Source organism: Protopterus annectens, chromosome 4.part1, assembly GCF_019279795.1.
Source record: "Protopterus annectens isolate FY-2018-M chromosome 4.part1, PAN1.0, whole genome shotgun sequence".
In the NCBI taxonomy this organism is placed as follows: Eukaryota; Metazoa; Chordata; order Ceratodontiformes; family Protopteridae; genus Protopterus; species Protopterus annectens.
Window position 1 is genome coordinate 764,941,786 of NC_056734.1, and position 15,727 is coordinate 764,957,512.

At 38.0% G+C, this 15,727-nt stretch overlaps 1 protein-coding gene across 1 annotated transcript in view; it reads left to right on the plus strand.

Moving 5' to 3' along the window:
• Positions 1-15,727, plus strand: part of LOC122801412 (extracellular calcium-sensing receptor-like) — an 81,703-nt gene that overhangs the window by 28,382 nt on the left and 37,594 nt on the right. The window contains exons 2-3 of the mRNA XM_044070927.1: positions 6,458-7,285; positions 12,978-13,191. Of these exons, the coding sequence (XP_043926862.1) occupies positions 6,458-7,285; positions 12,978-13,191 (1,042 nt within the window). The remainder of the gene's footprint in view (positions 1-6,457; positions 7,286-12,977; positions 13,192-15,727) is intronic.

A 15,727-nucleotide genomic window follows, 5' to 3' on the forward strand; every position in this document is an offset into this window, starting at 1 on the left:
GGCAAAAGTCTGCTTCATGTGTAGATGCAAGAAGGCCTGGAAGACAGATGCTTTTTCTTTTCTTTGGACAGGAATGTTTCTGTATGCTTTTCCACCCTTTCCACTAACATCCAGGGTTCTGCTGAAGATTCAAAAGGAATCCCCCAAGAGCACTGTGCTGACTACCTTCTGGCCCTGGCAACTATGTTTCTCACTTCTTTGGGAAATAGTCAGGGGCAATTGCCACAACCTTCTTCAAGACAGGATCTACTCATAGAAGAAAAGGGATGTTTGATGCACTTCAGCATCAATCAACTTCAATTGTCTGCCTAGATTATACAATCTTAGTTTTTTTTAGACACTTGTTTACTTTGGACATGCTACACATGCTTATGTAGTCAATGGAGTCAAGGAAGTCTGCTACTAGAAAATCATATATTAGCAAATAGAAAATGTTTTCTAGTTGGTGCTAACAACACAACCAGCACTCATTCAGGGCTAGTTTATCTCTGGTTTTACAATAGTTGTGTGATTTACTATCCTGCTGCATTTCTTTCTTCTCTATTAAGGTTAATTTATCAGCCATTTCAGCATGGATGGGTCCTCCTCTTTCAATGCATTCTCATGTCAAAATATTTTGATAGGGGCTTTGCATAAGAGGCCTCAAAGAATAAAGGTAGCTGCTCATTGGGATCTTAATTTTGTGTTAGAGAAGTTATTACCTGCTCCATTTGAACCAGCTAACCAGGCTGACTTGAGGTTCTTAACGTAGAGATCAGTTTTCTGATTTCTGATTGCTCTGACCTCTGCTAGAAGTGCATCTAAGTTGTAAGCTCTTTTGATGAGTCCACCCTATCTCATTTTCCACAGGGATAATGACAGTTTCCTTGAGAACTAATCCTTTTATGCCTGAAGTGTTATCTGAGTTTACTTTAAGCCAAACTATCCACCTCTCCTGAAATTAGAAACAGAGTATAAAGGATTAGTGCAGATAAAATCACTTTAGCTAGCAGATCTAGGAGACTCTCTCTCTGATACACTCCCTGTGGAAGGAATAAAGACACCTTGTTGAAGTTTCCAGTTGTTTATTCGGGTAGCTGGACAAGTGTTTTTCTTCTAATACATTACATTCAACAGGTCAGTTATTTAAAGGCAGTTGCAGGCAATGGTGGGAAATTAGATGGAAATCATGAAAGACCTATGAGGGTTTACCAGTACAGCAGTCTGTCATTCGTGTTTTTTTTTTTTTTTTTGGTGTTTGGATTTGGTTTGTATCCCCTCATATCTCTCTAAAGAACAGAAGATAAATATTATGCACTGATAACAAAAGTATAAGCCATATTGAAGTATAAGTTTATGGTATCACCATGAGTGATATTTGTTAGTGCCATAGATATGAAACTGTAGTTAAGCACACATACTGGAAATACAGCAATGTGTTCTCTTGCTTATAGTCTACCATCTGAGCAGTTCCATAAATGAAGCATAGCTTGCAGAAAAAGTAACCTGATGATTGTGATGACTTCTGAAACATTTTATGAGACAAGTTGGATCATGTCCTAAAAGGTGTGGTCTGACAAAAGCGATAGGTCTCTTAAGAGGTACTTCAGAGCTTTTGGGGCTTCGTGATAGTAGACAGCTGAACTTCCAAGGGTAAGAGTATGAATACAACATATCTTTAATGGTATGACAACACACACAAGGTTACAGGTGTACTAAATTATTGAAATACACCCTGCAGACAATGGGTGGGCCCTTCTCTCGGGAAAATTGTGAAGTCACAAATCAGATGAGTTTAGAAGAATAGAGTTTTGGTACACAGGCATCTCAACAATAAAATGAGGTAAAGAAATTTGAGCCGCCTGCTTCAGCTGAGCCTGCTTATGTGCTTTTTTAAGGGCCTTTTCTTATTCTGGCACCAAAAGGCTTAACAATACAATGAGCTCCTATTGGAAGAACAAGGGGTATTATTCTCAGTCTGATGTAGGTTAGCATCATTTATTTACTTACAAAGATCTGTATTTACCTGTTGAGTTCCAAAAATGTCAGATGGCAAAATATCTCAAAGTCAATATGAAAAAATATTTTTGCTTAAAGTCATTAGATCTACCAGCTCAAGCAGTTTTCATGAGTGAGTGTTGGAGGGGTAAATAAAAGGTATTGACCTTTTAGGCCATGTAGCACTTCACTGAAAAACTCACACATCACAGATCTATCCAAAAAGCAGATAGCTTAGATGGACAGTACTGCCATGGACGGCAGAAATATACCAAGGACATTCATGGATGTCAATGTTCGTTACTATGAAAAATTTAAATTCTTGAGTATGCACAGTATGTCTTATAGATATTTAAGAGGAGACATTATTCAAGTACTATGTAGGGAATATAGAGACACCTGCCTCTGGAAATGTTTGAGGTTATCAAAGTAGAGAAGCATCAGACAACTTGAGTAGGACATTATATAGGAATGATTGCTGTAATAATTGGTTCTATAAGACAGTAACTGATGCATGGAATAGACTAACAAATTATTTAAAAGCACGCAGTACTTTAGATATTTTTAAGAATGACTTGGACACTTATTATGGGAATGATTATTTTGGAATATCGGCAGGGTAGAAATGCATTATTGCTGGTGTCTGAAATATTTGATGTATGTATGTATGTATGTCTGTATATATGTACCCTCTGCACTAATTTGGAGCCAGAAAGGCTTCTTACTTCATCTAGGTTAAGGGAAGCTCATAAGAAACAGACAAACCACTGTTTCTCCAATACATACTTCAGCTATTTCAAAACATTTTAGCTTTAAAATGTCACAAGAGGCATGATGCTGAATGATGAAGTAGAGTTTGAGAGGGGAGTGCCGTCTGTGTGGAGTCTGCATGTCCTCCCTGTGGTTGGGTGGGAATTCAAAAGACATGCGTAAATGGGCATGCCTTTGTTGAAGGTTGAACGTCGAGCTGGAACCTCGGCATTCATGAAAATCTACTGCCAATCATTAGCAGACCGGAGTTCCGCTGTGGCAACCCCTAACCGGGAAAAGCCGAAAAGAGAAACAATTATGTATTCATGCATTGTAAGGGTGTGGAACTTAATTAACAGATTGGTCCCCTTTTTTTTGTGACCGAGCTAAGCTATATCAACAACAGAGCAGGAAGAAGAGATGATACTACAAGTCCCACTTTGTGGATCACTGGTGGGAGAAATGGTGGAGAATGGAAGGTCACATTTTTTGATTATTTGGCATGCATGGCTGAACATTAACAGGTCCAGTAAAGGGATGGACAGCAAGACCATTAGATGAGGAAAGTGCATGCTTGAGGTCACATTCTCCATACAAGAAAGTTCCAAGTACTAGGGGAAAAGTGATGCTTTTCTCATTAGAAATGAATAATTTCAACAAACAGTAAGTTAGATCACTGTAGAACTGGGTCACATGAGCTTAATTCTTGGGTATGGTCTTAAATGGTGTGGCACACAACAAAAGATATTTTGTGCCTGCTAGGGAGAAAAACAACTGATTATAATATAATATAATATAATATAATATAATATAATATAATATAATAATATATGATATAATATAATATATAACAAAAGAAAATACTGTTAGAGTGTGAGTTAGCAGATATTATATTTTTTAAATTAGGAATTATATGACTTTTAGAGATTTCTTTGCCTATAAGAAAAAACAGACGGAATTACTGCAAGAATAGATTATTTTATGGAAAGGTTGTTACATGATCATGTACATTCCTTGACTGTTTGCTAGAAACAAATTCTACAGAATATTTTAAGTGCACTTGGACTGCACGGTATGGGGGATTTGAATGTAGCATTGGTAATAGACTATGATATTTTCTGTTTAGTTGTATCATTCTATCAGATTTAATAGACATCATAAACCCCTTCTGTAATATTTCTGTTCATTTGTCATAGCAAAGTATGCACCATCAGCATCGTCTTATAGTTATGAAATAATATCGGTGTTCTGCATTCCTAAAACAACAAAATGTATAAAGATATTTCACTGAGACTAAAACAATGAAACCATGCTGGTTCACAGACCTACACACGTATTTTGAACATGCTACCTAAAAAGACAAGATTTCAAAGGTCTAGGTCTGCCTTTTATGACCAATATATACTAGTCATAATCCCTGACACATGCTGCATTAACCAGACAGTTTGTATGACTGCAATGCAAACAGGCCGACTGTGGCAGTGCAGAATGAGGTATACATTTCAGTAATTGTTCCAGCCTTTTCAAACAAGCAAAACATTATATCAGGAGTACTTAACTAAATTTCAGGAGCAGTAATGGAACTGTAAACATAGGTCACCATTTAACAGAATCTAATGTACTGGAAGCTTGTACTAATGATTAGACAAGCTCACTGCTACGAGGGACAGCTGCACATTGTCTAGATATGTGGCATCAACAATGTCCTTAAGGACTTTTTTGTGCTCTGTTGTTGTTGGCACTGATGCAGTGAAGAAGTACTGAGGATGCATCTTTGCAGTTTGGAAGGCTATGGGATGCAAGCAAAGTGGGGCATTTCTTTGGGTTATTCATCCTTTTCTCAGCATTATCTTCATCAGTTTCAAAGTGATTTGTGTGGTGTTGATATGGGGAACTTTTCATCTGGATATGCACCTTACTATGTTCACTGACAGAACCCACACTGTGAAAGTAGCAGACTCCAAATCCGACTTCAGGCCAGTGACAAGTGGAGTACCACAGGGTTCAGTTCTGGGTCCTCTCCTGTTTGGTATCTACTTTTCGGAAGTACAGGTTAGCACAGAAGGTCTTTGGCTAATGAAGTTCACAGATAACTGCAAACTAGGAGCCATAATCGAAACTCCTAATGATGTGGACATTCTACAAAAGGGCCTCACTGAGATAGATGTCTGATGTCAAAGCCATGGCCTCAAGCTTAATGCCAAAAAATGCATTGTCATCCACTTTGGTAAAAACTCTGCACCCATGAGCTACCACATATGTGGTAGTCTACTTAATACTGAAAGTGTGATAAGAGACCTTGAGACACAGGTGGACAGTAGTCTCTCCTTTGATAATCACATCGCCACAGTAGTCAGGAAATCTTTCTATGTGGCACACCTCATCACAAAAGGTTTTTCATCCCAGAAAAAAGAGGTCATTGTTCCCCTCTACTCGTCACTCATTAGAACCATTATAGAGTACAATGTCCCTTTTGGTATGTACCTCACAAGACATCTACAACAACTGGAAAGGCCTTAGAAATACCTCACAAAGAGGATTACCGGCCTCAGACAGATGCCCTATGCAGACCGTCTCAAAAAACTCCAGCTTTACTCCGTCACATATCTCCTACTCAGAAGCAATCTCTGCCTAACATACAAAGCTATGTCAAACCCAGAGCTATTGGACATGGTCCACTTAAAGAAATCCCAAGAAATCCCAATCCAAGCTACATGCTCTAGGGACCTAAACCATGTCACCACAATAAACAAAACATGCTGGAAGGATAGATTCCTGTCCCAGAGACTTCCCATAATCTGGAACAAACTATCTATCTATATCAAACAAAGCTCCTCATTAGCACTCTTCAAGAAAAATCTTGATGATTGGATGGGAAATAGAAAAGTCACCCCGGGGATCACCACTGCGGCTCTGCTCTACAGGGGCACAGGAAAATAATTTTCTTGGGTGGAGAAAGCCAGGGTACATTTTTGGCTAGGCTTATATAGGCCCTAGGGCCAATAGCCTAGTACATACCTATGAACCTATGAACTACAACTTTAATAGCATCATGTAAAGGTTTGACTCTTGCACTGCAGTAAACATAACCCCTCTAAATGGGCAGTAAAGATGAACACATGGTGAAGATTTTTAACTTCAACAGAAATATTTCATATAGTTGTATCTTTAAAGGCTTGCACACCTGTCTATTTCAAGTTTTTTTATTTCTTGTTGTAAATACTTGCTACTCAGGATGTTGTCTGTGCATCTACTGTCCTTGCTTAAAATGATCAGCTTGTGAAAATAATATGCTTTCAGCTAGCAAATTAAAATGTTAGGTTATGAATTAGTGAAAAGAAAATCTTTGTCTCATAGTTTCCAGGTATGAGGTCCAGTTTCTATGAGTAACATAGTCTTGAGTTTCCAGGTATGTAATATATGTCTCTCAACTTTGAAAACATCTCCTTAATGTTATCATTATGTGTATCAGACTATCATGCTAACAGCATTAAGGCAGTTACTACTCAACAAGTTCTAACTGATACTAATTTTGACAGAATGGGTAAGATACTTCATTTTAATAAAACCAAATAATTGATGAATGGGTTACATGCTTGACTGGTCATAGAAAAATGGAAACATTGATGTGATTGCATTATACCTGCTCTTTTGCATGGAAGTATCAGAAGAAATGTTCATTTCAGACAATACTAAATATTTGCATTATTTTTATAATCATCCCTTCCAGGTTAGTTATTTTTCTACTTGTGCCTGTTTGTCAAACAAATGGGAGTTTCCAACATTCCTTCGTACAATACCTAGTGACAGCTTACAGGTGAAGGCTATAGCTCAGTTGCTGAAGTATTTCAGTTGGTCCTGGATTGGTGCAGTTTCAGAAAGTAGTGACTATGGCAAATATGGGATAATGTCATTGGCTGAAGAAATTAAACCATTGGGCATCTGCATGGCCTACTATGAAGTCATCCCAAAAATGTACAATAAACTGTGGATACATGAGATTGTAGATGTAATAAAACAATCTTCAGCCAAGGTGGTGGTTGTTTTTTCTGCAGAGGGAGAACTTCGTCCTCTTTTTGAGGAAATTACAGCCCAAAATATTACTACTATACAGTGGATAGCAAGTGAGGCCTGGATTACAGCATCACTACTTTCAGATGAGAAATATTACTCATCACTGGTTGGTACAATAGGATTTGCAGTGCACAGAGGAGAAATTCCTGGATTCAAAGATTACCTGTTGATTGTTCACCCTTCCTTATACCCTAATAATGACATAGTGAGAGAGTTTTGGGAAACACTGTTTGCCTGCGTTCTTACATTTTCTAATGACACCAGCAGTAAGAATGATTTAGTGTCAAGATGCTCTGGGCAAGAAACTCTCACAGAGAAAGTTAGCATATACACTGATGTTACGCAACTCAGAATCTCATTTAATGTTTATAAGGCTGTATATGCTATTGCTCATTCATTAAACGATTTAGTACTCTGTAAATCTGAAAGAGGACCATTTATAAATGCCACATGTGCAAGTACTTCAGACTTTGCACCTTGGCAGGTAACTATAAATTAACTTATTGTTATCATATCTCCAATTAATGTACTAATTGTGGCTTCTGGAAGTTTATATTCTCAGGACACTTTCAAAGTAAACAAAGCAATTTATGATAAATGCTCAAACTCATTCATTTTAAAACTATGAGAAAATAATAGTGTCTTTAGTGTTGCATTAACAGTACAGTAATGGATATAGAAACATCAGGCAATACATTGCAGTTTCCTATTTTAATTAAGCCAAAAGTATAAAATTTTAGTTTAAATCCAAACACAGCAATAACTCCAAGCTAACGAATGGCAAGAAAGAATGGTATTCCCAGAGCTCAAAAAGATGAATGAATTAACTAGACCTTAATAGAATGCAACATTCACTGAAATCCATACAAATATGATAATATGCAAGAACTTGGGCAGCAGTAGATTATAATAATTCAATTATTAATGAAAAAGGTTTTACAAAATCCTTTCTGATGACAATCCCAACACTACCTGTTTTTGCTGGGGGAACCTCTATACCACCAAACTAAATATAACCAACTCCAAAGTTATAGAACATTGGAGAGGGTTAGATTTAGCAGATAAGGTAGAGATCCAAGATGTTTTTGTCCAATTAATTTGCAAGACAAGTTACATGAATCCTGCTTCATGCATTCTAACTTTGGAAAATAAATTTGCATCCCATTTAACCACCTTTAAGGAGAATTTCGCCCATGGAATATAAGAAGGTGCTCCACATATAAACTTGGTGAGAAGTACAATGTCAAGAATGTACAGCCATGAATAAGGACAGTAGAAGAGCAATCTAACAAGTAAAACAACAAATGAGTACATAAAACAGCAACCAAAGTCCATAGTAGAGTCCTGGTAAGCAGTTAAGAAGAGTAGCCAATCACAGCTGTTATGTGTAGATTACAGTACCACATCTAATGCCAGTTAAGTTCATATGTATGCGAAACAGGAACAATAATTGCCTAGGATCATAGCATTCAATAGAACAGCACCACAGAACATTATAAATACACCTGACCATGTAGAATGTGTAAAGAGCATGGAAAACAGGAGCACATACACTTCCAGGGGTCGTCTTTGCTTGTAGACTTCCTATTGACAAACTGCTTGAACTCACATGAACCTTGACACCCTCTATATCGATGGTCAACATGCAGAAGATATAAAACTGTTAAAAGCGTGTTTACAGTTGGACTGTATACATATGGTACCTGTCTTTGGATCCTGCTCTATCTTTGGGACATTTCTTCAAATTTGATGGAAAATAGTGATTTAGCAGCCATATTTGATGTGGGGACAACCGCCCCCAAACCCTATGCTCTTGCATCCACTTATTTAATATAACATCGTTCAAGATTGTACAATGTCCAGGAAGTTTGTTGGACATGATGAAATGGTTTATTTATAGAATGGGAGTCAAAGAACAAATACAATTACCAAGTTGTTCTCATGTGCACACTCCAATAGGAGGTCATCTTTCCCAATGCCAATTACAAAATATAGACACTCTGGGGTTACATTAACTCAGAGTAAAATGAGTATTACATGTCTCTTTATTCTAGGTTAGAGCAACTGTGTAATTAGTAAATTTATTTGTTAAGGGAATGGTAGTAAAGCACTTTTAACAGTACATCCTATATGCATTTCTCAGTGGTATGTCAGACTGAAAGACAATGAATTTGGGACAGTTTTCTAGTGTGAGTTTGAAAACTGGTATTAGACTCATTAGGATTCCCAGGGTGCAGCCATAATCAGCGGTGGCAATAGGATGAAGATTTAATATGTTAGATTACATATAACAACAGTAAAGGTTATATTTCTGATCAAGACATTCCCATAAACATGCTGATGGAAAATGAGCAAAATTGCAACTCCTCAAAAATGAAAGCAGTTTTAGTAAAACCAAGAACCTTTTTATCAAAACTGTAAAAAATGATAACTTTCGGTTGCAAATCCCTGCACATCTCCGTTTCAGAGCACCACCTCCACTTATTTTGAACTGAGGTCACAATGCCTGAAAGTAAAGGAACTTAATGTCTTGCAACAGCCCTTGGTGAGATTCAAAATAGCTTGAGCTGTGCAAAACTATCAGTGGGCTGCAAGTTTACTATTGATCCAGTTGTAATCATTGCATCATGGTGGAACAGCATTTCACAGGACTTCTCAAAACACAGGTTTTGAATGTTACTGACCCAAATACAGTGGTCAGTGAGTGAAAAATTTTATTTTTTTATGCCAAATGATGAATATGTGCCATATTAATAATTTGTTAATAAATTGATCCAGACATAGTATATATGGTAATTCATAGTATCATATGAAAGCTTACATAATTTTGAAAAATATGATCTTTGTGGATATACTATTAATCAGCATTTGATAGAATGATGTGCATTGTATTCTATAACACCAGTGTACAGTAACTGTAGAAAACAGCATGACAATGAATTACGCAACAGTTGATCAATATGTACTAGCAAACACACACACACACACACACACGCACACACACGCACACAAACAGACACACACGCACACACACAAACACACTGGCACACGCATGAGTGTAGACCATCAGATAATGCAGATCTTGCATTTTAGATCAATAATGTTCACTAACTATGTTGTTGCTATTGCAGGTTCAGTTAGATAGGATAAATATTTTTAAACAGCATATTTCTTGCTTCATTCTGATGCTTTTTTAAAAAGCTTATTCATTTACTAAAACTAGATAAGTCTAGAATGTAGTCCTGTTATTAGACGCAATCAAATACATTTATGCATGCATGAGTGCGTGTGTGTGTGTGTGTGTGTGTGTGTGTGTGTGTGTGTGTGTGTGTGTGTGTGAATGCGCGCCCGTGCATATATGTATGTAAGCTGTCCTGTAGTGACTGCTTTTGTTTTGTTTTCATCTTTTACTATTGAAATTATTTCTCATCTTATGAATTGTTATCCGATTGAACTGATGGTAACTCAGATGGATATAAAAGATCCCACAGCAGCTATCAAAATATTATGGGAAGGTCCCATGATGTCCTCAACAAATTTCTCCTAGTAGTATAAATACCACCAATGACATCCCCTGAAAAAAGGCTGCTAGCCTGGTGGCACCAACCTGGCCAAAAAAGGATAATTAAAGCAATAAGTATATATTTTTGACAAAATTTTGCATCTCAGTTAATGACCAGCCAGAAAAAAATATAAAAATATATATTTTGATCACTAATTGTTCAGCCTTATGTGTGTGTGTGTGTGTGTGTGTGTGTGTGTGTGTGTGTGTGTGTGTGTGTGTGTGTGTGTGTGTGTGTGTGTGTGTGTATGTGTCTGTGCACAAGGGGCACAGGGGCAGGGGGTGCAGTAGGTTGTGTTTGTTGTGTGTAGCAAGTACAGCTACATTATTGACTGTGTACAACAAAGTAGCAGTATTTGTTGTGTGTACCTGTATGTGAATGTGTCAGCATATATGTAGGTGTGATTTCCTCTTTGCAGTGTCTGATTCCTTAGATACATGATAACACATATGAGTAGCCTGTTTGCGACACCTCAAACTGTATGTTTGTCCACCACACATTTCCTGTAATGCCACCACACAAATATTCAATAGTGTCTGTGATAAACGTACTGTGTGAAATGCATCATCTTCACTCTTCTTGCCACAACTGCCTCATTCTGTGGCATACAGATCTGTCAAGGGGCCCTGCTGGTTCGATAAGTAGTCATTTCACCATATTGTACAGCAGAACACAGGTAAGCAAAAACTTGCTAGCCCCACGATGATGGCTGACGTCTCAGCCAAATATAGCTGATCTCAGAAACTGCCTGTTATGAATCCCAAACTCAAAATAGGGTTTTAAATGCTTGGAGGTTTGGATGTGGCCTGGCTCAGTACAGGCTAGCTGAGCCAGAAGATTTGGTGATTTGCATTGTCAAATGATTTGCATAGTCAAGTTGTATTTCCTTGATCTGAAGTTAATTTCTAATCCACACATTCAGTGCTTTAAGTGTGCACCTATAACCTGTGCTGTGGGTCACTATATACAAGCTGCTGAACAATGTTTGAAGTTATGACTGAGCTCTGAACCTTATAATGTGTATGTGATCTACTGTACATGGCAATATGCATCTCATACTGTAGTCCTGCTGTCTGCACTTTCATGATCCTTATTAACAAGGTTTCCATGTGAGACTGCCCCTTATGTGAACACCTGGCACAGGTGCTTACTCTGTCTTGTGTGCATCAAGAAAACACACAGCACTCCAGAGTATCTTATTCTTACATTCAAAGTGATGTCGTCTGCACTGCATACACGTACCATTTTATATGGTGGCACCACTTGCTGCCCATGTGCTTTATTCTTCTCTCAGTCTTTGAGATTAGGCTTATGTGTCTGTCAAATCATTGAGCACAAGACCTGTGATTCTGAAGACTGTCTCATAGCAGAACACCATTCCTATGGAATGTTAGGGTACTTCTTATGCTTATTAAGGTGCCATAACGCATAGGTTGATTCAGCATGTATTACTCACTGATAGCTAGGAAATGCCTGTTCTACCTGCAGCTGATTGCTACAAGGAAAGCAGAAAGCTACCTACTCTTTCTTTTCTAGTAAACCAGAACACCTTCACTTTAGAATGGAAGTCTGTTCTGTACAGCACCAGTCTTGGCTCTGGTATACATCATCTCTGTCCACTCTACTCTGCTTAATGATCTGCAGGCTAACAGGATTTTTCGTTCTGGAGAAACATTTGTAGTGCTAACCCTAAACTGGATGTTTTATACTTCTGTCTAGCAACAGCTTGCATTATACAATAACCAGCCAAGCCAAATAGATTACACGTTCCTCATTATTTAATTTATCTTCCTAATGCATGCTAATTTGCATGCATTCTCCACATCTAGTTCACTATCATTCTGTAGGTGTTTTCTAATGCATGACAGTGTTTTAATAATGTATAATAGTGTTTTCATAATGCATGATTCCAATGCCTACATGTTTGCCTCTGTGAAAGTCACTTAACCAGACACCTTTTCTGGGCTGAATCTGAAGAAGGTCAATGAAGATCAGTGCTCTGCCCTGGAAAACAAACACAAATAAATAAATAGATAAATGCAGAATTGTGACATTTTCATTTGCAATACACCATGTACTGTTTGCATTCATTTTGTATGCATTATCCTGACATATACACTTCAAATATGTCTCAATTATTCATCATGTTAGACACATCTATTAGTCCTACAATTATCATGTTAGACACAATTATTAGTCTTTCACTGCACAGTTATTAAGTTACATACAAACCCTTACTCCTCACCTAGTCTGCTCATAGATGTCAGTCCTGGTTCACCTAGTCTGCTCATAGATGTCAGTCCTGGTTCACCTAGTCTGCTCATAGATGTCAGTCCTGGTTCACCTAGTCTGCTCATAGATGTCAGTCCTGGTTTATAATGCTTCATGAATGTATATTTAGCTTCCAGTCTGAATTATTACATATAGTTTTCATTAGATTTGATACAGTCTGAGAGCATCAATGTAATGGTTACAGCAGATCTGTGAAGGATTGAAATAATTCCGCATACATCATATACTATAAAGGAGAGACTACAAGAACAGCACATGACAAATTATAAATGCTTTTCATTTACTGTGCATTGTAACAATATCATTTATTTCCCTTTAAAGCTTCAGCATTACATGCAAAAGGTTTCGTTTATCAGTAGCTTGGGGGAGGAAGTGACTTTCACTAAGGATGGGGATTCTTTTGCATCATATGATATAATCAACTGGCAACACAAGGATGATGGCTCTATTCAATTTGTAACGATTGGATACTTCAGTGCAGCAGACACGCAGAGACAGCAGCTTATGATAAAGCAAGAAGATGTGATATGGAGTGGTGATCAAACAAAGGCAAGGTCTAGTATGCATGCACTATTTGCTTCATAAGATAGTTTGGTATAAGACATAGTGTCAATGTATCACAATTTCAACTAATATCAAAATGCTAACTGTGATAGCAACTGGGGACAAAATGATCAACTTAATCTCCCTTATTTTTGGTATGTGAATTAAGCTGCTAAGGCTACTTCCCTAAGCTACTTATTCTTTTCCCAATCAGTATGAGCGTGTGTGAGCATGTGCACATTTGTGTGCATGTGTGTGTATGTCTGTGCGTGTAAACTGCAGAGTAAGTGAAACAACATGTCCTGTTCATTACACTGCTAACAGACTGAGTGATATGTGTTTTCTGCAAGATCAGCAGAAAGTGGAATAAAGGAATGTGACTCTTCCTTTCTCTGCCTGTATGATCTTAGAGTTGATATATATAAAGTTGTGAGGGTATGGGGCTGTGGGAATAGTTTGTCTTTAAAACACCGTTTTATTTGCTACTAGGTTTTATGTGTCCTATAGGTAGTGTGTTTTTGATGCTTTCACATTCCCTGTATTAAATCACTGATGTAGTGCACACTGATAATTCAAGATAGATCTTATATAGCTATATAAAGCTATATAGAGCTGAGTATATTTTTCTGTATTATTCTGTATTATAGAGCTAAATTGTTTATTTTATTTTTATTTATCATTTGTTGACCGGGAATGTCCGACTAGGTTCCACAGAGCCTGTTTTCAGCGGAGGCCCGGGGAGAAATGCTCCAGATGCATGTCTTTGGAATGTGGGAGGAAACCGGAGTACCCGGAGGAAACCCACGCGAACACAGGAAGAACATGCAAACTCCACACAGAAGGCACCCCAGCCGAGAATCGAACCGGAGAACCTCTTGCTGTGAGGTGACAATGTTAACCACTGCACCACTGTGCCGCCCAATATTTGTTGCTTAGATATCTGTTGTCTTACTGTTCTGCAAATATACAGAGATCAGTATATATTTTTTTGGTTTTATAATTTGCACTGTGATTCCTCACATCTCCGTTGAAACAGTTTTCCCCACCCGCTCCCTGTTCTTGGTTGTAGTTTAAATTTGGTGGCTTTTGCAGTGCCCACCCCACTGTAGATTTGATCTAGGACACTCCCCCAGTCCCATCTCTTTACCGCATTCTACCTAATAAACCCTTTCTGCACTTGCTTTTAGTCCTTTTTAATTTGATTACATTTTTTCAAACTGTGCGTGGACTAATATTGCTACATACTCAAGTGTGCCAGCTTGCACTGCATGTGAATTGTTTTTACTACTGTTTTTGCTACTTTTCTGAAAAAAAAATGTAAGCCTGTTTCCTACCTTTCCTGTAATTAGTGTTCCAGATACAGATTTGCTGTATCCAGGACTATTTGTAAGCTTCTGAGCCCCCCAAGCCTTTCTGTGTCGGAGGGAAGCCTTCTAGTTTATCAGTGGGAGTGGTAAGCACTAGGTAACCTGTCTACCACATAAGGAGTGGTTCTAGCCCAGAATTTGTAGTTATTGGCCATTTGGGTGGTCTTCCATCTCTCTCAACTTTCTGATTTGAAGGCCTGCATTTGCACTTGTTTCTGTCCTGTAACTCCTGGGCCCATCTCATTTGCTCACTCAAAAAAAAAAAATGTATCTGCTTTTACTGTATTTGTGTTTCTTCCTACTTTATTTTGCTTTTGCATCATCTTAAAAGTACTCAATTGTATTTATTACTGCTTGGTGTAACTCATTCTAAGCCTTTTAGTTTAAGCACTTGGGCTTCAGACCAGTTGTTTTACATTAAGAAGGTTTGTGGTCTGCACTGTAGTGGCAGAACAGGTAGCTTACGTCCTTCTAAGTTGGGAACTGTTGATTGAGGGCTCAGTGTCTGTTATTCTAAAAGTGTATTAATTCTGGTTTAACCACTTGGGCTTCAGGCCAGTTATTTTACATTAAAAGGGTTTGTGGTCTGCACTCTTGTGGGAGGAGAGGCTGGACTCTGCCTTTCTGAGCTGGGAATTTCTGGTTAAAGGCTTATAGTGCCTGCATATTTAAACTGCTTCTTACTGAAATTGGTACACCTTGTTTGCTGTAGCATAGACTAGATCCAGGCCTGCTGAATCTATCTTTGTTTGTATAACTTGAGCACTAATCCAGGCATTCTTTAGAGTATTCAATTGTATTTATTACTACTTGGTAGTAACTTGATTAAAGTGTAGCTATCATTCTAAGTCTTTTGTATTGAGCACTAGGGCTTCAGACCAGTTGTTCTACATTAGGAAGGTTTGTGGCCTGCACTGTGGTGGCAGGACAGGTAGCTTACATCCTTCTAAGTTGGGAACTGCTGATTGAGGGCTCAGTGTCTGTTATTCTAAAAGTGTATTAATTCTGGTTTAAGCACTTGGGCTTCAGGCCAGTTGTTTTACATTAAGAAGGTTTGTGGTCTGCATTGTAGTGGCAGAACAGGTAGCTTACATCCTTCTAAGTTGGGAACTGCTGATTGAGGGCTCAGTGTCTGCTATTCTAAAAGTGTATTAATTCTGG